At 44.4% G+C, this 16,871-nt stretch overlaps 1 protein-coding gene across 4 annotated transcripts; it reads left to right on the forward strand.

Moving 5' to 3' along the window:
* Positions 1–2,978: 2,978 nt before the first annotated feature.
* mgarpa (mitochondria localized glutamic acid rich protein a) lies at positions 2,979–16,858 on the forward strand. Of its 4 annotated transcripts, XM_083686447.1 has the most exons (9): positions 2,979–3,228; positions 6,126–6,226; positions 6,342–6,447; positions 7,644–7,664; positions 10,063–10,166; positions 10,197–10,536; positions 13,379–14,556; positions 14,818–14,866; positions 15,020–16,858. In XM_083686447.1, the coding sequence occupies exons 1-8, from the start codon at positions 3,153–3,155 to the stop codon at positions 14,851–14,853; spliced, it is 1,962 nt and encodes a 653-aa protein (XP_083542573.1). In that variant the 5' UTR covers positions 2,979–3,152; the 3' UTR covers positions 14,854–14,866; positions 15,020–16,858. The 4 variants fall into 4 exon arrangements, with proteins under 4 accessions (XP_083542573.1, XP_083542571.1, XP_083542570.1 ...); XM_083686445.1 differs by having other exon boundaries at positions 10,063–10,536; positions 13,379–14,563; XM_083686444.1 differs by having other exon boundaries at positions 10,063–10,536.
* The last annotated feature ends 13 nt before the right edge of the window (positions 16,859–16,871 follow it).

The following is a 16,871-nucleotide window of genomic DNA, read 5'->3' on the forward strand; positions in this document are numbered from 1 at the left end:
GCGGGCCAGATGATGATGTGTAGAGAGAGCATAGCCAGTGCCCATGCTTCTTTGTTGTAAACAGATTTGCAGAATAGTATAATTAGTTAATTAGATTACAGAGAACACTGGTTAATGTCCTGCTCTACAGTGGCACTGCAGCTATTTGTCCCTCAATATGCTCTCTGAAGCTCCAGTGCTATGCGTCTGGTATGACTCCCATTTTGTGAGATTGCATAGCTAGACTACATAATGACTTTCTTTGTTTGCCAATTAAACTAACATTAAATGTTGCTTATGCTTTGGTTAAGTAGTATGTCACTCCTTAGATGTTTGCTGTTGTCATGTTACATAACTTAGGCTACAGAAACAATGTCCATGGCCAAAAGCTCATCTGCCTACTGTTTATTAAAAGTACATACTATTTAGAGCGGTTTTACTACGGTTTAGTCAAATGTACTCAAGCCCCACATTTCAACGTAGTACACCTCATTCATGGTAATTGGTTCAATTTCGCTACTGCCCTTGCCTGCTCCATTGAATTGTGGGACTAAAATCGGAAAGGACTTACTGAATAGTGTGCAGTGAATGATATCCTGGCATTTTATAGATACACAATTTTGGTACATTTCGCATACTGCAATACCTTCTAATCTTGCATACTGAAAACACTTACTAAATTGGTCGCAGTGTGGGCAGTCCGACATGGCCCATGACCTTCGGACTTTTTCTAAATGAAGGAGCCGCTGTCACAGAACACAGGAGGGCCGGGGTCCATGAAAAGCCACCTGCTCATCCTGCATAAATCAAAATGACAGCTTTAAACATACACTATGTGCTATGCTAACTAGGTGGAATGAGATAATTCTACGGCAGATCATATTCACCGCCACGTTGAGCCCAGGCACAACCATGAATCCCCTTACCTCTCTTTGGGGGTCACCCGCTTGCTGACAACTATCTGTGTCCCGGGAATGATAATAGTGGAACTCCACACACCTACCTGGGGTGTATGTAAATGAGGATTTCTTCAAAGTAAAAGCACCCATGTTAAACTTGTTTAATCATTTAGAAATAGCAAAAATTAAAGGAACCACAAATTATATTTAATGTATCTCTGGAAATAAACATGTAATCCTGTCTATGTATTATTTGTGTATTATTAGGGTTTTGTAATTCTAATATCCTAATTACCCTGATGAAAGACTGCTGAACTGCATGCGGCACATATAATGGACTGTACAGATTGATCATTTCAACTCATCTCTGGTACCAGTCTTCTCTGCAACACTTCTAGAATGTAGATCAGGTGAGTTTAAGTCTAAAGCGGTGTCTTGCCAAATGTTGCTAGCATTTTACTGGAGCTAGCCTGGACTGCATAGGGCACCTATAATGCACTGTACAGAAATATTTTTCGATTATGACTTTTTACTGTGGCCATACAGCTCAAAGTGCCCTATTTGACCCCAGTTGAAATAATCGATTTCCAGTCCATTATATTTATATTTTTATTTATTAGATTATTTGTCAGGGGAATGCAGAAGACATTGTAATAGGTTACAATGACATGAAACAGATGTGTTGCATATAGGATTTCTAACCAAGGCTAATTTGCGACCTCTGTCCCTGATTAGGCTTTTCTACTTAGAAATGATCATTACATATCATCATTACCAAAAATACGTTAAAATGAGCACATAATAAGTAGTGATATTCTTTACATGATCATACAATAATTACATCACATTACAGTCATTGACATGTGTGGTGTGTGTGCGTGTGTGCGCACATACATGTGCATGTGTGTATGTTCACTAATTCATAGCAACATACACTCACTCACTCTTCCTAATAATGTGCTTGGTGAGTATATGTGTATGTGCATATGTTTATAGGTGTGTGTGTGTGTCCATGTGCATGTGCATGCATGCGCGTAGTCTTTTTGAGTATGTATGTTTGCTTATCTATGTATATCTTTTGCTCTATCTGTGTGTACATGTCCATGTGCCAGTGTGCGTGCAGTTTAGTTTTGTTTCAGCCAGTGTTTCACCTTTTCATTAAACGCTTTCAGATCAGTTTGTGTTTTCATTTCAGTTGGTAGGGCATTCCAGCTCTTTTACAGCATGGTAAATCATTTATGTATAAGCTGAAGAGCAGAGGCCCCAAGATCGAGCCTTGTGGAATGCCCATTCTGGATCGTCGGTGCCCTTTGCAGTCCAAATAGGGCACTTTAAGCTGTATGGCCACAGTAAAAAGCCATCAACACTTGGTTAGACACCCCCTTTAGTTTCAAACTCACTTGATCCATATTCTAGAAGTGTTGCCTAGTAGACTGGTACCAGAGATGAGTTCAAATGATCCAAACACATTTCGGTAGAGTCCATTATAGGTGCCCTATGTAAAATTACATGTAATTGCTTGAATATGTACATTATAGTGATTTATACAAAAATGACTTTTTGTATAAATTGTGTATACTTTATATTACGTAATATTTCCTTATTTTAATGAAAAATATGATAAAATATTGTGATCCCATCACTTTCCAATGGGTTCCAATGGCCTATACAGCGCTGATCTCGTACCTGGACGTTTTATTTTGAAGTCGCGAAAACGAAGCCGGAAGTCTAAATCTCGGAACCTGCCGTATATTTTCGTTCAGAGAACACGGATCCGACAGTCTTTTTATTAAAAGATTTATCTTTAAAAATGTATTCTTAATGTAATAGAATGGTTATTACTAAATATCAAATCTATTGAAATGTGAACCTGAATCCCCCATCTAAAAAAGGAGAAAGGCTGTTGTAGCTATTGCAGAGTGCGTAAATTGAATAAGCCACACGCACGCACATTCACGTGATACAACTTAATTAATATCTGACAAGACTGACTAACTAAACAAACAACAAACTAAATTACTGTAATTACATTATTTAATGTGACGTCCACGTGCCTAGTTTGACCTTTTCCCTGTGCGTGACGTGCGTGAGAAAAAGGGGAGGTGAAGCAGCGTTCTCTGGAAGTCCGCAACGCAACTGGCGCGAGCAAGTCAGGGTTCTGCTCTCCATACACGGCCAGCTCCCGACCAGCCCCGCCACAGCGACAACCATTCAATCTGCCATTGCTCCAGCGCACGCTGCATTCCTCTTGTAGCTGTTGGATAGAGCGCCGCGATGTTTCTCTGCAGAACGGCCTGGCAAAGGTGTGGGCCTTTGGCACGGAAATCAGCTCAACATTTATGTAGAGATGGTGAGTGTCATATAATCGGTCGACAACAGAGATGTGATCTTATCTTTTTTCACATGGTGGAATGCTGCATCTGTAGCTTATTGTAGCCTCGATTTCTGATTCCATTCTCCTCTGGGATTGGCTAGCCCCATGCGTAATTCTCAGAATAGAACATTTTGTCCTCATGCGTTATGGCTTTGTTGAACCAAACGCATCCAAAATGTAAAAGATGGCACCGGTGTTGTGGGACAGGGGAAGTGAAGGTCAATTGGAATTTTGGGCAACATGGCGATGATGCTCTGAATCTCTCCCTGCGTAACCTTATTGTAGCGTCGAGTTGTTACACAACACACTGTAAAGGGGAAAGTAATGTTTTCTACCTTTTTAAATGCATCTCTCCTGCTCAAAGTGACCCATCGAGGTGGGCCTAGTATTTGTTACGAAACGAATGCAACCGTGTAACTATGCAGACTCTGCAGTAAGCCTACTGTGCCAACACATCTTTAAATCCTCTCCAATCGTTTGATGTGGTTCCTTGTCGCAGTTGTCAGCCAGCTTGCTACTTTGTAGCCTAGGCGCTTAGCTGAATGTCCATAGGATACATTTTACCCATATTATAGGCAGGAAACACGGGGTCTTGAATTTGGCCAAGTTCATTGACTGAAGCTTTGTTACATAATGTTTTATTTCAATTTTAAACACTCTTAAAATGTGACCTTCATAAGATCAAGGGTGGCCAGGAAATATGGTTCCTGCAGTCGCTCACGTGGTAGAGAACGTGTGACGGTGGTGTAATGTATAGGTTGCGGGCAAAGGCACGCGCCTCACAGCGAAAGTGGCTCCCTCTATGTGCGCGTATTGCGATATTTCTCCTGAACAAAGAATGGTTATTACAACACCTTGGCATGATATGACATGACGTCTATATATAGCCTACATTACTTGGGGCTACTTCAGGCATTTAGGCCTATATTTAAACTGACAGAATGATCTGGAACACATTTGGATGGATAATGGTGTGTTGCCTGTCTAAAGAGCTACAGTGAACCATTGAAATGTGTGAGATGTTAGGGATAAAACACCACCTGGTATTTCTGTGCTTTCCAGTGTAGCCTACTTTTATTTTTCCTCAGTCAGAGAGGACTGCTTTTAGGTGACTGCAGAAAGTGGTTGAGCTGCTTTCTCAAATGCCTATGGGATAAGTAACATAGCAACATGTGACGTGCTTTGAGGTTTTGCGCACACACACACACACAAAGGTGAGCATGTCTGGTGTCCTGCTGTCAGCCACCACTGGTGGCCTCTTATGAGATTACTCAACACCAGCTCCTGATGCACTTCTGTGCACCTCTGCTCCCATGTGGGACCACTTCACACCCCCTGCCCAGCCTACCCTACCCCACCTTGACCACCACTGAGGCACATAGAAGGTATCATGTCTTAATCCTATGACATCCCTCACTCATGATCCTCATCACCTTAACCCAGAAAGTCTGCAAGGGTTTATTGGATTAGCTTGTATAAATAAGAGTGGTTGTATTGGGCTAGAGCCTCAGTGACAGGATTAACTGGGTGAGAGTATAAGGGGTTAAAATGGTTCCTGCGTTGTTGTTGTTGTGGTCACAGTATTCCTAAGGGAAGAGAACCTGTGTTCTGGTACACTTTAAAGGGGTTAATATCATCCTAGCCTAATTCTCTGGGGTGTTCCTCCAATGGGACTAGAACAAAGATTATCTGTTTTCATTATAATCTCATATTATGTGGACCTTCTCCTGGTTGCCAATACTGTGCATATTTGCAGTAGAAGTTAAACTGGATAATTTGACATTGCCCTTGAGGGTTACTTTGCTGTACTGTTTGTGTAATAGATTTGTGTGCTTTTGTTGTGTGCATATGACTGTGGTGTCTGTCTCGACATCTGCGTTTGTGTTGTATGGGTTTTGTGTCTGTCTTTGTGGTGTGTCTTTGTATAGTGCGTGTCTATGGTGCATTTGTGTGCCTGTCTGCAGAGATAACTGACCTTATCACATTAGCGATCTGGGAATAGTAAGCAAAGGCTGGACTGCAGTGGCTGTCTGCTGATGTCATGGTACTGAGAGCAAGCCAAATTGAAGAACAGCGTCAAATTACTCTGCAGCTCGTTCTGGAGTCTTCGGAACTGTGCTGAAGGACAGAGATGCATTTTCTCAAATATGCAACCAGTATAGACGATGTGAAGGCTTGGGGATTGGTCACCTGGCCTTATTTTTTAGGTTGCCTATCACACATTAAAATGTCTTCAGTGAGAAGTTATTTTTACGTTGCAGTCCCAGGCATTAGGCCTATTTCAATGTTTCAAAATGATATGTCCCCTGATTCTTTTACCAAGTGTTGTTAGCCCTTCGACGGGAGGAGGCAAACTATTTCAGTCAGGGGCAAATGAACGCTGACGGGCATATATCTGGCCACCTAAACCTATTCTGCACACAATCCAATAACAGGCTAGGGATCGGGATAGGGAGCACCTCCTTGTGCCTCCCTTTCTGAGAGTGACACAGCTGATTGGTTTGTGACGCTAGGCCTGTCTTGTTACCTTTATCTTTTTAAAGTCACCGGGTTTGAGGGTATGTAGTTTCATGTGGGGGAAGGGTTTGGGGGTATGTAGGTTCATGTGGGGGGAGGGTTTGGGGGTATGTAGGTTCATTTTGGGGGTATGTAGTTTGATGTGTGGGTTCTAGGTTGATGTGGGGGAGGGTTTGGGGTATGTACTTTTGGTAGTTGGAGGGTTTTGGGGGTATCTAGGATGATACCCCCCCCCCCATACATACATACATACATACATACATACATACATACATACACACACACACACAGATTCTTCTCTGAAAGGTGTGTGATTTGTGCTGTGAAGTCTAACAGTCGAATATTGACCCTTGCAGTGATGCCACGGCGGCAGATGTCGTCCATGCCCGGCGGGACCGGGGAGAACATCGTCTATGCCCTCCTGTGCGGTGGGGCCTTCGCCGCATCCATCGCCTACGTGAGTACCTGTCTGTTTTGACTTTGGTCTTATCGATTTTCAATCGACCTAATAACCGAACTGAAGATATTACTCTTAGAATTTTGAAAATGAGAAGCTATTATTTTCTCTACAGACATACAGCACCTTGACATCGGATCACGAGAGATTTAATGAACGGGTGTTAGAAGTCTCAACTCGACCCAAGACGGAATGGGTGCCCAAACCATGGCCCCCCAAGAGTAAGTCTGTCCCCCCTTACCTGTCCCCCCTTACCATTCGCTCTGACACACACACCTTGGTCTTCATACCTCAGATAGCTGTTACATCACATTGAAAAGTAAATGCCTGTAAATGCATGCACACACGCACACACGTCATGGCCCCCCATCGATGAGTCATCTTTGGCAGTGTCATCCAAGCAAGGGATTGTGGGAAAGTTGGCGGTCAGGATAATCCTCTTCTTATTTCAGCCTGTCCAACGAATGTCACTGACCACACACACTCGCTCAGACACGCACGCACGCTCAGACTGCTCTTAAAGCTGTAGCTGTGGTTTTCCGTGTGTGTGTTGTCTTTTCTCTGGGAGACGGAGACAGGCAGTAGGTATCCTGCTGAGTGGCTGCTTTAGTCTGGCGGGGTCACACACACACACACACACACACACACACTGAGCCTCATAGAGGGTGGCACTGAGGTTGGCACAGCCTAACTATGCCCCTGATCTTCTTCTTCCTGTCAGATTATTAATGACAGAGAGAGGAGCATCAGGCCGGGTCAGCGTGTGCGAGGCGAATGAGTGAGTGTGGAGAGAGATGGAGCTGTTATCAGGCTGGTATTTTGACCACCTCAGACCACCCTGGACCCTTTAGCCAGCCCCACTGTCCCTCTCTCACATTCTCCATCCAGGGCAACCGTAGGCCGGTGGTCAGCCAGACCGCTGTCAGAGGCCGAGCCCTTCATATCTCTCTCGTCATCCCACTGTTTACTCCTTTACGCCTCGGCCAAAATCACTTCCTCTAAACAAAAACACTCACTCGTCCCAGTTCCTCGATTTGTGCTCATGCAGACAGCTATTATGTCATTGACATTGGTCTGGGAGTTTCCGTTATTTTTGTTTACACTGGGGCAGGTCCAAGTGGGACAACTGCACTAGGGACTAGTGTAACTGAGTTATCCACTTGTAAGGGAAGTTTATTTTGGCAGCCAGCCTTGTCATAACAATAAACATGACCCCCTCCTCCCAACTGATATCATCACACAGGCGCACGGGCCGCTACATCCTGGCACACGTGACCACAGTGCCTGTATCATATAACATAAACCATTCAGACTTAACCATGTATTCATAGCTGCATCTCAGCCGCCGAAAATGTTTCAGAGATGAACCCGTTCCCGGTCAACCTGTGACACTGTGATTCTCTGTGTGTGTTCACAGGCAGGGATGAGGAAGAGGAGGGTGAGTTCCTATGTGTGACCCGATGTCTGTCAGTTACAATCACTCACAGCCTGAAAATGATGTTCTTCTGAATGACCAATGAACCACTGACTTAGGACACCATTGCATGGATTTGATTATTCTCACACTCTCTTTCTCTCTGTGGTTGCCATGAAACTTCACTAATATTTCTCTATAGATGCACTTTGAAAACTAGGTTTCTTTCTCGCCACATGCACAAAACCACACCTCCCAGAATCCTGACAACCAATGTTGTGAAAAAGAGGGGATTCGTGAGCTATGAAATGGGTGGAGTCTCCCACAAATTGGAAATACTTGAATCGGCCAATAGCTGTGGAATGATGTTGTGACTATGCTTATTTGAGATGACTCCACTCCACTCGTTGTCAGGTTCCTGAATCCTCATTGGTTAGTCACTGCAGCGCACCAATCACTTTCTCACGCGAAGGACTCCCTGTTCTGATTAATGTCTGGCTGAGTGATCTGCTTCATCTGATCAGCATTGTAATCATAAGTGCTCAGCCCAATGAGTATATCAGCAACACAGACTAAAGACACTGGATATAGGACAGTGTATAGCCATTTGTTCTAGCAAAGCGAACAACATCCTGGATCAGATTTACATTTCAGATTAGATTTTTGCTCATTGACACTATAGTGTAGAGATGTGTGTAGTCATCTCAGTGGCGTCATTGAGTTAAATTACTATTGGTTTTACAGTGATAGAAGTAGATGTGAAGAGCTGAACCATCTGTGAAGGGTTGTGTTAAAATGACCTCCAATGGGTTCCTCTGCAAAAAAGCTTTTGACTATGGTACCACGATAAGGTTACTATTACTGGAGTTGTTCTTGGATTCTGTGGAATGCCATCTTTTTCTGTCTGACCCCATCCCCATTTGCCCTAACCTGATCCTATTGTCAAAAAAAAACAACCTGTTAATCAGAACACGGGGCTTCCCTCCTTGACCGTATTCCCTATTGGACAATCCGCCCCGAAATGTGCCGCCCCTCAATGCCTCTTTTTTTCTCACTTTCAATCCTCTCTGTCCCCCAACCTCTAATACCTTTGTATTCGCTACCAAACTCAAAGTCCACACTGATGCCAAACTCAGACAACAGGTGATTTTATCATAGTGCGCTATTGATAAGGGTGTTTTGCCCGTAGACTTAGAATGCTAACACTCAGTTGGCATTACCAGTGCAATACACAAGCAGTCATTTGAAGAGATTTGACTGTAGGGCATTTACTAGCATAGCCAATGAAGTTGAACTTGAATTTTAGAAATTGTTAAAACTAAGGTTCTCTTTCCCCACTTTGCTAACTCTCTCCTATTTTTTTTTACTCTTTTCAGTGTAAAACTAAATACGGTCCCCTGAGACTGATTGACTTCTCGTCTTCTTGGGACTTTAGACTGGACTCTTTGGATGAATGTGGGGGAAAATCCTCTTCTTCTTTCTACCTTCACCTGTACTGCTAATGACAGAACGAGTCCTGCTATAACCATACATTCAAGTTCATTGTCTGTCTGAAAGATCTCTACTGGATGCTTCACAGCTCCCCTCTCCTTATGACCTGGTGCTATATCCTTCCTTTGATTAACCGGTGTTTAATGGCTGCATTAAGTTATGTTAAATGTTAATGGATAAATGTTTAATAAAAAGCCTCCCGCAATTTGACATTAAACAAACACGCACAAACCACCTGGGTTGTCTCTGTGTTATTGTTGGACTGTGTTATTGGGTTTCCAGGGACTGTTTGGTAGCTTTGATTGGATGGTAAGGCTTGCCATCTTTATCCACCGTCCCGCCCCTATACCCTCAACCTTCCCCCCTAACCCTGACCCTGTCTCTCCCTCTTCCTCCTTTGATTGACTTCCCCTCCCTCTGTCTTTTATTCATTTCTCCTCCCCTCCTCCCTCTCTTGGGTTTGCATGTGGTTCTGTAGTGAATTCTCTGCTGCAGTGATTTGCTTTGCTCGGGTTTTGCTCCTTCCAGGTGGAGGTTGGTAAGAGCGGAAGGTGCTGGTAAGAGGAGTTGGCGTGGCATGGGGGTGTGTGGTGCTGTGTGTGACTGCGAGTGGGTGTGGTACGAGTCTGTAGGACAGCTCAGGATACAGAGATGAAGAACCTACCAGAGGAAAATCTATACATTAAAACAACATACAAATCCTGTTTTTTTAGTTGTTTTTTTTTGTCCTGAGTTGTCATTTTCGTATACACTTATAGCTCAGTCATCATCTCTTTGGTAGGATTAAGCGTAGGAAAGGGTAGCGTAGTTCACTCACACCTGCGAATGCATTAGGGTATCCTCTTATTTAAGGCATGACTTACTCAGACTGTGTGGTGGTTTAAAGAGAAATTGTATCCTTTTTGATTATTTTTTTCTCTCACTCTTTCAGGAGAGGGAGCTGAGGCAGCAGCCGATGGAGGAGAGGAGGAGGAGGCTGGAGGAGAGGAGGCGGCAGCAGAGGAGGGAGGAGAGGAGGCGGCTGTAGAGGAGGCGGCTGTAGAGGAGGCGGCTGTAGAGGAGGAGGCTGTAGAGGAGGAGGCTGTAGAGGAGGAGGCTGCTGCTGCAGTTGAGGAAAATGGAGCCCCTGAGCCTGTTTCTGAGGAGGCGGAGCTTGCTACAGAGACAGAGCCAGCAGCTGAAGAGACTGTGGTGGAGGCCATCGCTGAGGCCGTGGTTGAAGTGGCAGAGGTCATCACCGAGGTCGCAGAGGAGGTCATCGAGGTGGCCCAAGAAGTGGAGGCTGTAGCAGAAGAAGTGGTGAAAGTGGCGGAGGCAGTGGAAGAGGCGGCCGAGGCCGTTGCTGCGCCCGCAGTTGCCGAGGAGGCAGTCGCTGTAGCAGCAGAGCCGGAGGCAGAGAGCAACGGTACGGCCCCTCCCTCCGAGGAGGAGGCAGCCCCAGAGGCTGCTGACGCCTGAGGTTCTTCATACACACACACACACACACACACACACACACACACTCACACACACACACACACACACTCAGTCAGTCAGTTACCCACCCACCCACAGCCCAACACAAACAGCCCAGCAGCAGAGAGGTCTACAGTGTCCTTTAACCCTACCACATAACTATAAACAACCGAGTCTATTATAAACAACTGAATCTAAAACTGTTCCACCTGTTCAAACCACTTCAGCACTTGAGAGACTAGCCTCAGATATCAGAGTCCTTCTCAAGAAAGAATAAATCCTTAGTGTTTTTCCTGAAGTATATATTTACGAGACGTAATTTTATTTATTAGAGTTCATGAAGAGGGCGGATGTGTAATGACAGCTGATCCTATGAACGTGTGAAAAGCGAGAAGACAGAGTAGATTATTCTGTTATTTCCCCCCTTCACACAAGATTATTTTTTGTTTTGTGTGTGGGGTATATGATTTCTATGTAGTGATTTGCAAAGTCTCTCCTGGCTCTCTCCATGTACATAATATTATGAGCTATGGAGAGGGTAAGAGCGCTAACAATACATTTACCAGTGAGGCTTTGTGTGTTTCCTCTCGAACAAAACAGACAAACACCATCGTGTGACCCTTTAGTAAGTGGCAGTGATGTCATCATTGTGAGACGTGCCATTGGGCAGTTAAGGGATACATTTGTGGCCCATTGTGGCCTTGTGACGGTAAGAATAGAAATGCATTATTAATGCAAATCACTGTGACCCCCTTGGTGATATGTGACCAAACAGCTGCTTTTCCCTCCAAACCACCTTATTCTCCCTGTCTGTCCCTTCTTCCTCTCAAACACTGCCACTCACCCCTCACCACTCTGATTACAAAGCTCAGGTGACCTCACAGAGCTGTGAACTTTAACCTTTCACCTGTCTTACCTCAGAGGCCGATGCTGCATGCACCAACAAACAAACAAACAAACAGGAAAACAGTTAAATGCTACAGTATGTTATTTTGTTTGCATTGTGTTGGCCCAGGCCGCAACCAGCCTCTAATACTCAGAAGATGAGGAGATGTTGCAACTGTATTTTATTAAGCCTCTTTAATTTATGCTTCTCTGCCAGATATCACTGAGTTGGTACACGCCAATGTAATGTTAAAGCTCTGTTAATTTTACCCGCTGTATTTATTATGCAGCTGTGTGATACATGAGACAACTCTGAAACCTGTGCGAACTCTGTAACTGTTGCAGTGTGTTTTTATTCTTAAGCATAACGAATAAGGCTAAAGCAGTGAGTAGTGTAAAATGAACAAAATGAATACTGGCTAAAGCAATGAGTAGTTTAAAATGATCAAGACAATTCCACGAGCCATACAATAAAAGTATTGTCAAACTGGAAAAATACGCTCCCGTGTTTAATTTGTCTGAATTTGGTCTGCTTGCGCTCATGGCTATGCTTGTAGGGTTTTAGGGTGCAGAAAACCTCCGGTCTTTCCAAAACTACAGTGGCCTCCATCGGATGGAAAAATGTGACAAACCATTCGCTTCCCTTAAGTTAAAGGGAAGCGAATGTTATGGAACTGTACATTTGACGTAGTTCTGTACTATAATATTAGATTTCTGATGTAATATTATAGTATATATTTACTATGAACAACCAACAGAGATAAACGCTACACTGACACTTGCCCCTGAGTCAACAAATATTTGAGCTTAGGCCAGCACACACAACTAAAATGTTTTTTTTTTATCAAACCAATATCTCATCTGGTGTGTATATTCCTTTGTGATATTTGGCAGGAAGGCCTTTTTAACACTTTGTAAGAATAGGTTGGGTGTAACATACAATAGCGCATTTCATTGTGTGTTTGGATAATTTATGTACACAGCCATTATAATGTCTTCTATTCGCAAGAGATATGGGGTATTTACTCTGTCAATACCATGATCTCTTAAATACACTATTGCTACAGTTAACTACTCTTGCTCCATATTCTTGTTCCACATTTCCCCTTCATGTTTAATGGTTAGGGGGTTCCTCTTAGGCTTTCCCATCATCATGGTACACATGGTTCCATTGCTATGCCTGCTATCCGCACCCATGTCTGTTTCCCTGTATGCAGTAGTAGGTTTACTTTGGCACATGTAGGCTACATACTAACCCACTCAACACCGTCCACCCGCCTGCGGTCACTGAATGCACTAGTGGGGTACATTACATAGCCTGTCAGCAGAATAGGTCAAATGTGTTTAGCTTTGCACCGATTCCCAAATATGTGCAACAATTCTTGTTCCTTTTTTATGCTGGTGGTAATGGCTGAACTGTTTTGTTTTGAACTGCTGCTTTGGACACCATGTGATGCATGCAGTATGGCAATGCCACTGTGCATGGTGGAGGTCTGTGTACACCTGGGGAACATGAATTGCATGATATCTGATGCAAACAACAAGATTTTGAAGGGCACAGAACAATAAAATGCCTAAACCATCAGAATTTTCCATTTGGATGTAGTATTCCTCATTGAGACAGTCAACTGAGAGTAATGCTCCTGCTCAAACTGAACAACTTACCAAACAATAATGTGTTTTACCCTCTCTTGGGATTTGTACACGGAATACTAAAACTCTCAAATTAGCATGGCTAATTACCGCTATTTTCTCTCTTTCAGAACTCCTTTTTTTGTCACTTTGGGTATGTCTAACCAGAAAAAAATCTTATTGAGTAAGTGGTATGCCCAAAATGTTGAAGAGGGTGAAAGTCTTTTTTTAATAAGAGAGTGAGTGATGTTTGGGTGATGGGTTCTGTGTTGCAGTGGCCAGCCCGGACCTGCTGGCAGCTGCCTCTGCTTTGGAGGTGAAGAAAGTCGAAGTGGTTGAAGAGAAGGTGGAAGCATTTGTTCCAGTGGAAAGTGTTCCTGTAGAAGAAGCCAAGGAGGCTGCACCAGTGGAAGCCGCCCCAGTGGAGGCTGCACCAGTGGAGGCTGCACCAGCTGCGGTCGAAGAGGCCCCAGCTGCAGTAGAAGAGGTCCCAGCTGCAGTAGAAGAGGCCCCAGCTGCAGTAGAAGAGGCCCCAGCTGCAGTAGAAGAGGCCCCAGCTGCAGTAGAAGAGGCCCCAGCTGTAGTAGAGGAGGCCCCAGCTGTAGTAGAAGAGGCCCCAGCTGTAGTAGAGGAGGCCCCAGCTGCAGTAGAAGAGGCCCCAGCTGTGGTAGAGGAGGCCCCAGCTGTGGTAGAAGAGGCCCCAGCTGCGGTAGAAGAGGCCCCAGCTGTGGTAGAAGAGGCCCCAGCTGTGGTAGAGGAGGCCCCAGCTGCGGTAGAAGAGGCCCCAGCTGCGGTAGAAGAGGCCCCAGCTGCGGTAGAAGAGGCCCCAGCTGCGGTAGAAGAGGCCCCAGCTGCGGTAGAAGAGGCCCCAGCTGCTGTAGAAGAGGCCCCAGCTCCAGCTGCGGTAGAGGAGGCCCCAGCTGCGGTAGAAGAGGCCCCAGCTGCGGTAGAAGAGGCCCCAGCTGCGGTAGAAGAGGCCCCAGCTGCTGTAGAAGAGGCCCCAGCTCCAGCTGCGGTAGAGGAGGCCCCAGCTGCGGTAGAGGAGGCCCCAGCACCAGCTGCGGTAGAGGAGGTCCCAGCTGCGGTAGAAGAGGCCCCAGCTCCAGTTGCAGTAGAGGAGGCCCCAGTTGCAGTAGAGGAGGCCCCAGTTGCGGTAGAGGAGGCCCCAGTTGCGGTAGAGGAGGCTCCAGCTGCGGTAGAGGAGGCAGCAGTTGAAGGGACTCCTGTAGCAGCCCCAGTTGAGGAAGTCCCAGCAGCAGTTACAGAAGTCGTAGAGAGTCCAGTTGAGGAGGTGGCAGCCCCAGTGGCAGAGGAACCCAAAAAGGAGTACATTGTAGTGGTGCTGGAGGGAGCACCAAAGTCTGACAAGAGGCCCAAAGTCCTGGGTGTCGGCCACATGACTGGGAGAATCATCCCTGCCCCAGAGGACGATGAGAACATCCCTGCAGCAGAGGTAACAGGTAATTTGACAATTAGCCCAAGCAGGATACAACTGATCAATATACAGTGTGATCAGTTGAATAAATGGATTAGGGATCATTTAAAGTATCTATGAATGTAAAGGGAAAGGGCTATGAGCATGAAATGGTGCCACAGTCATTGTAACTCATGTTTTTAAATATTTATGTAGAGGTTATTCTTGCCTTTCCAGCTTTATGCTTGAACCTTTATTTTGTAAATTGTTGGCTAATATCGTCTCCCCACTTTTCCTTAGGGCAAGCGGCGGCTGCTTAGAATGCAGATGCAATAGATCCAGCTGAGAGGTATTGAACATTGAATCTCTGTCGCGAAGACATTATCCTTTTTGACCGTGGTATGGTAATACTTTGCACTGTTTGTCTTTGTTGATGGATGCTCATCTCTGCTAGCCTTGGTGACTTGTTACACATGTGCTTCTTCTTTTCCGTCTATCATAGTGAGCTCTTGGAGCCTCCTGATGCTGATTTTCTACCCTGAGGAAGAGAAGGGGATGTGCCTTTCCCCAACCCCCACCTTTCCCCCTCTCATTGATCCCCTGACACTTTGAACCTATATCTGTAGTATAAACTTGTCCCAATTTGGTCCTGGGAATTGTCTGTGTATATATTCAGATAATGCCTGCTTTATGGAATAATGATCAAGTATATTATGTAGATTTAAACCATCTGTTCCTAGAACAGGTACATCTTGTTAAATCACCTTCGCCATTAGTAATGGTCTATATTGCCACCACTAGAAAACATGTGACACTGCAGATAGTCAGAAAGTGCAATACTCTACTCACATTTGAGGCACAAGCTCTAAACATCTGGGGATCTACTGGTTAGTCTTTCACAATCTTTGCGATAAAGCACTTTTTCTCTTCTCTGTATTTTCATACAGTTTTTAACCTGGTTACAACTGTGAAGGGTTGCCCATCTTCCCCACCCACAGCACAGTGGGCTTCTTAGGTGATGTCCTAGTTTACTGCACCTCAGAGACCTCACACTAGAATCACTCCAATGGCGTTTCTTGATTCTCACCATCAAATGTAATAATACACACCGATGCTTAGCTACCAAGTCCATCTTCAATTGCTAGAGCTACAGTAGGAATGTAGGCATTACCAGCATTCTTGAACTATCCTCAGGTTTTCCACTTTGAGCCACTTCTAATGTGAAAATCACAAGTATTTCAATATATCAAAGACACAGTTTCACAGACAGTTTTTGTAAATCACACTTTCTGAGTTTGCTGGATCATTTTTGGGAGAGATAACCCAGTAAGCTACTTCTACCTCAGTTTCCACATGTAGCGTTCATATACCTATTGTAATGGCAGTGTTACAGTTGAACAAACCTACTCAAGAGTTGAGAGGATTTGTATCGACAAACAAGCATGAAGACTACAGGACTTTTTGTGATTTAGTGTTACGCTAGACTCCATATCCCATGATGTCACGATTCATTGGCAACTATCATGCCCCATCACAGGAACAACAATACGTAAGATTTCATAAGGCAGACATTTTCTCTTCGGTTTCTACTTCTTTCTTCTTTGTAGAGCCTTGCAGTTTGTCTCTATTTTCCCTTGGTCAGCACTATTGCTGAAGTATCCATAGCTGCGAGACAATCCATTTGATCGACCCTGTGCTATATAGCTTCTTGTGGTGAGCTGATGAATCTGTGATAGGGAAAGTGATCATTTGAGTCAATTTGTGACTGTCTAAAAAGTTTAATGTTCTTCATGTTAGATCATTTGGGTGGAACTTGGGGATGATCATGTTTGGTGTCAAAGCAAGTTATTGCAGTTGAGTCATGATGGATGGCTCCCAGCAAATGGAATATTCTATAATGTTTGATCTGCTTTATAAAAGGAGATGACACTGATTTTGACTGAATAGTTGAATTAGATTAAAAAATACATGTTCTTCACTCTGTTAGAACCAGTTAGAACCATCTGTAGGCTGTAGGGTGATGAAGCTCTTTGTACTGTGCTCTACACATTAGTTGTAGTTCTCTTTCCACACTTATATTTAATTTCTGGCTATGTTAGGCATTTGTAAAAAGGGACCGAGACCATTGATAAAGAAGTGAATGTAAGCTTTATTCCTAATTAGGAGTGGGATTATTCAGTGTGTCTGTCCTTGTGTTTGCAGGCAGGTTTTATATGAGACGGTAGCTTGCTTTGTCCTGTGAGTGGATGGCTTTGTGCACTGGCCCATAGGAGGCCAGAAACTGTGACTGTTTGTGTGACACATTGCTGTTTTTGTGAAATAAAGAGGGACTCAAAAGGAATGTTTACTTTTGT

Source organism: Argentina silus (genome assembly GCF_951799395.1).
Source record: "Argentina silus genome assembly, chromosome: 15".
NCBI classification, from domain to species: domain Eukaryota; kingdom Metazoa; phylum Chordata; class Actinopteri; order Argentiniformes; family Argentinidae; genus Argentina; species Argentina silus.

Bases quoted from the DNA above. Each gene is read 5' to 3' on its own strand.
- mgarpa (XM_083686444.1), top strand. From the start codon at position 3,153: ATGTTTCTCTGCAGAACGGCCTGGCAAAGGTGTGGGCCTTTGGCACGG. The intron at 6,227-6,341 runs GTGAGTACCTGT...TTTTCTCTACAG, and splicing joins TCGCCGCATCCATCGCCTAC to ACATACAGCACCTTGACATC. The intron at 7,665-10,062 runs GTGAGTTCCTAT...TCACTCTTTCAG, and splicing joins CAGGGATGAGGAAGAGGAGG to GAGAGGGAGCTGAGGCAGCA.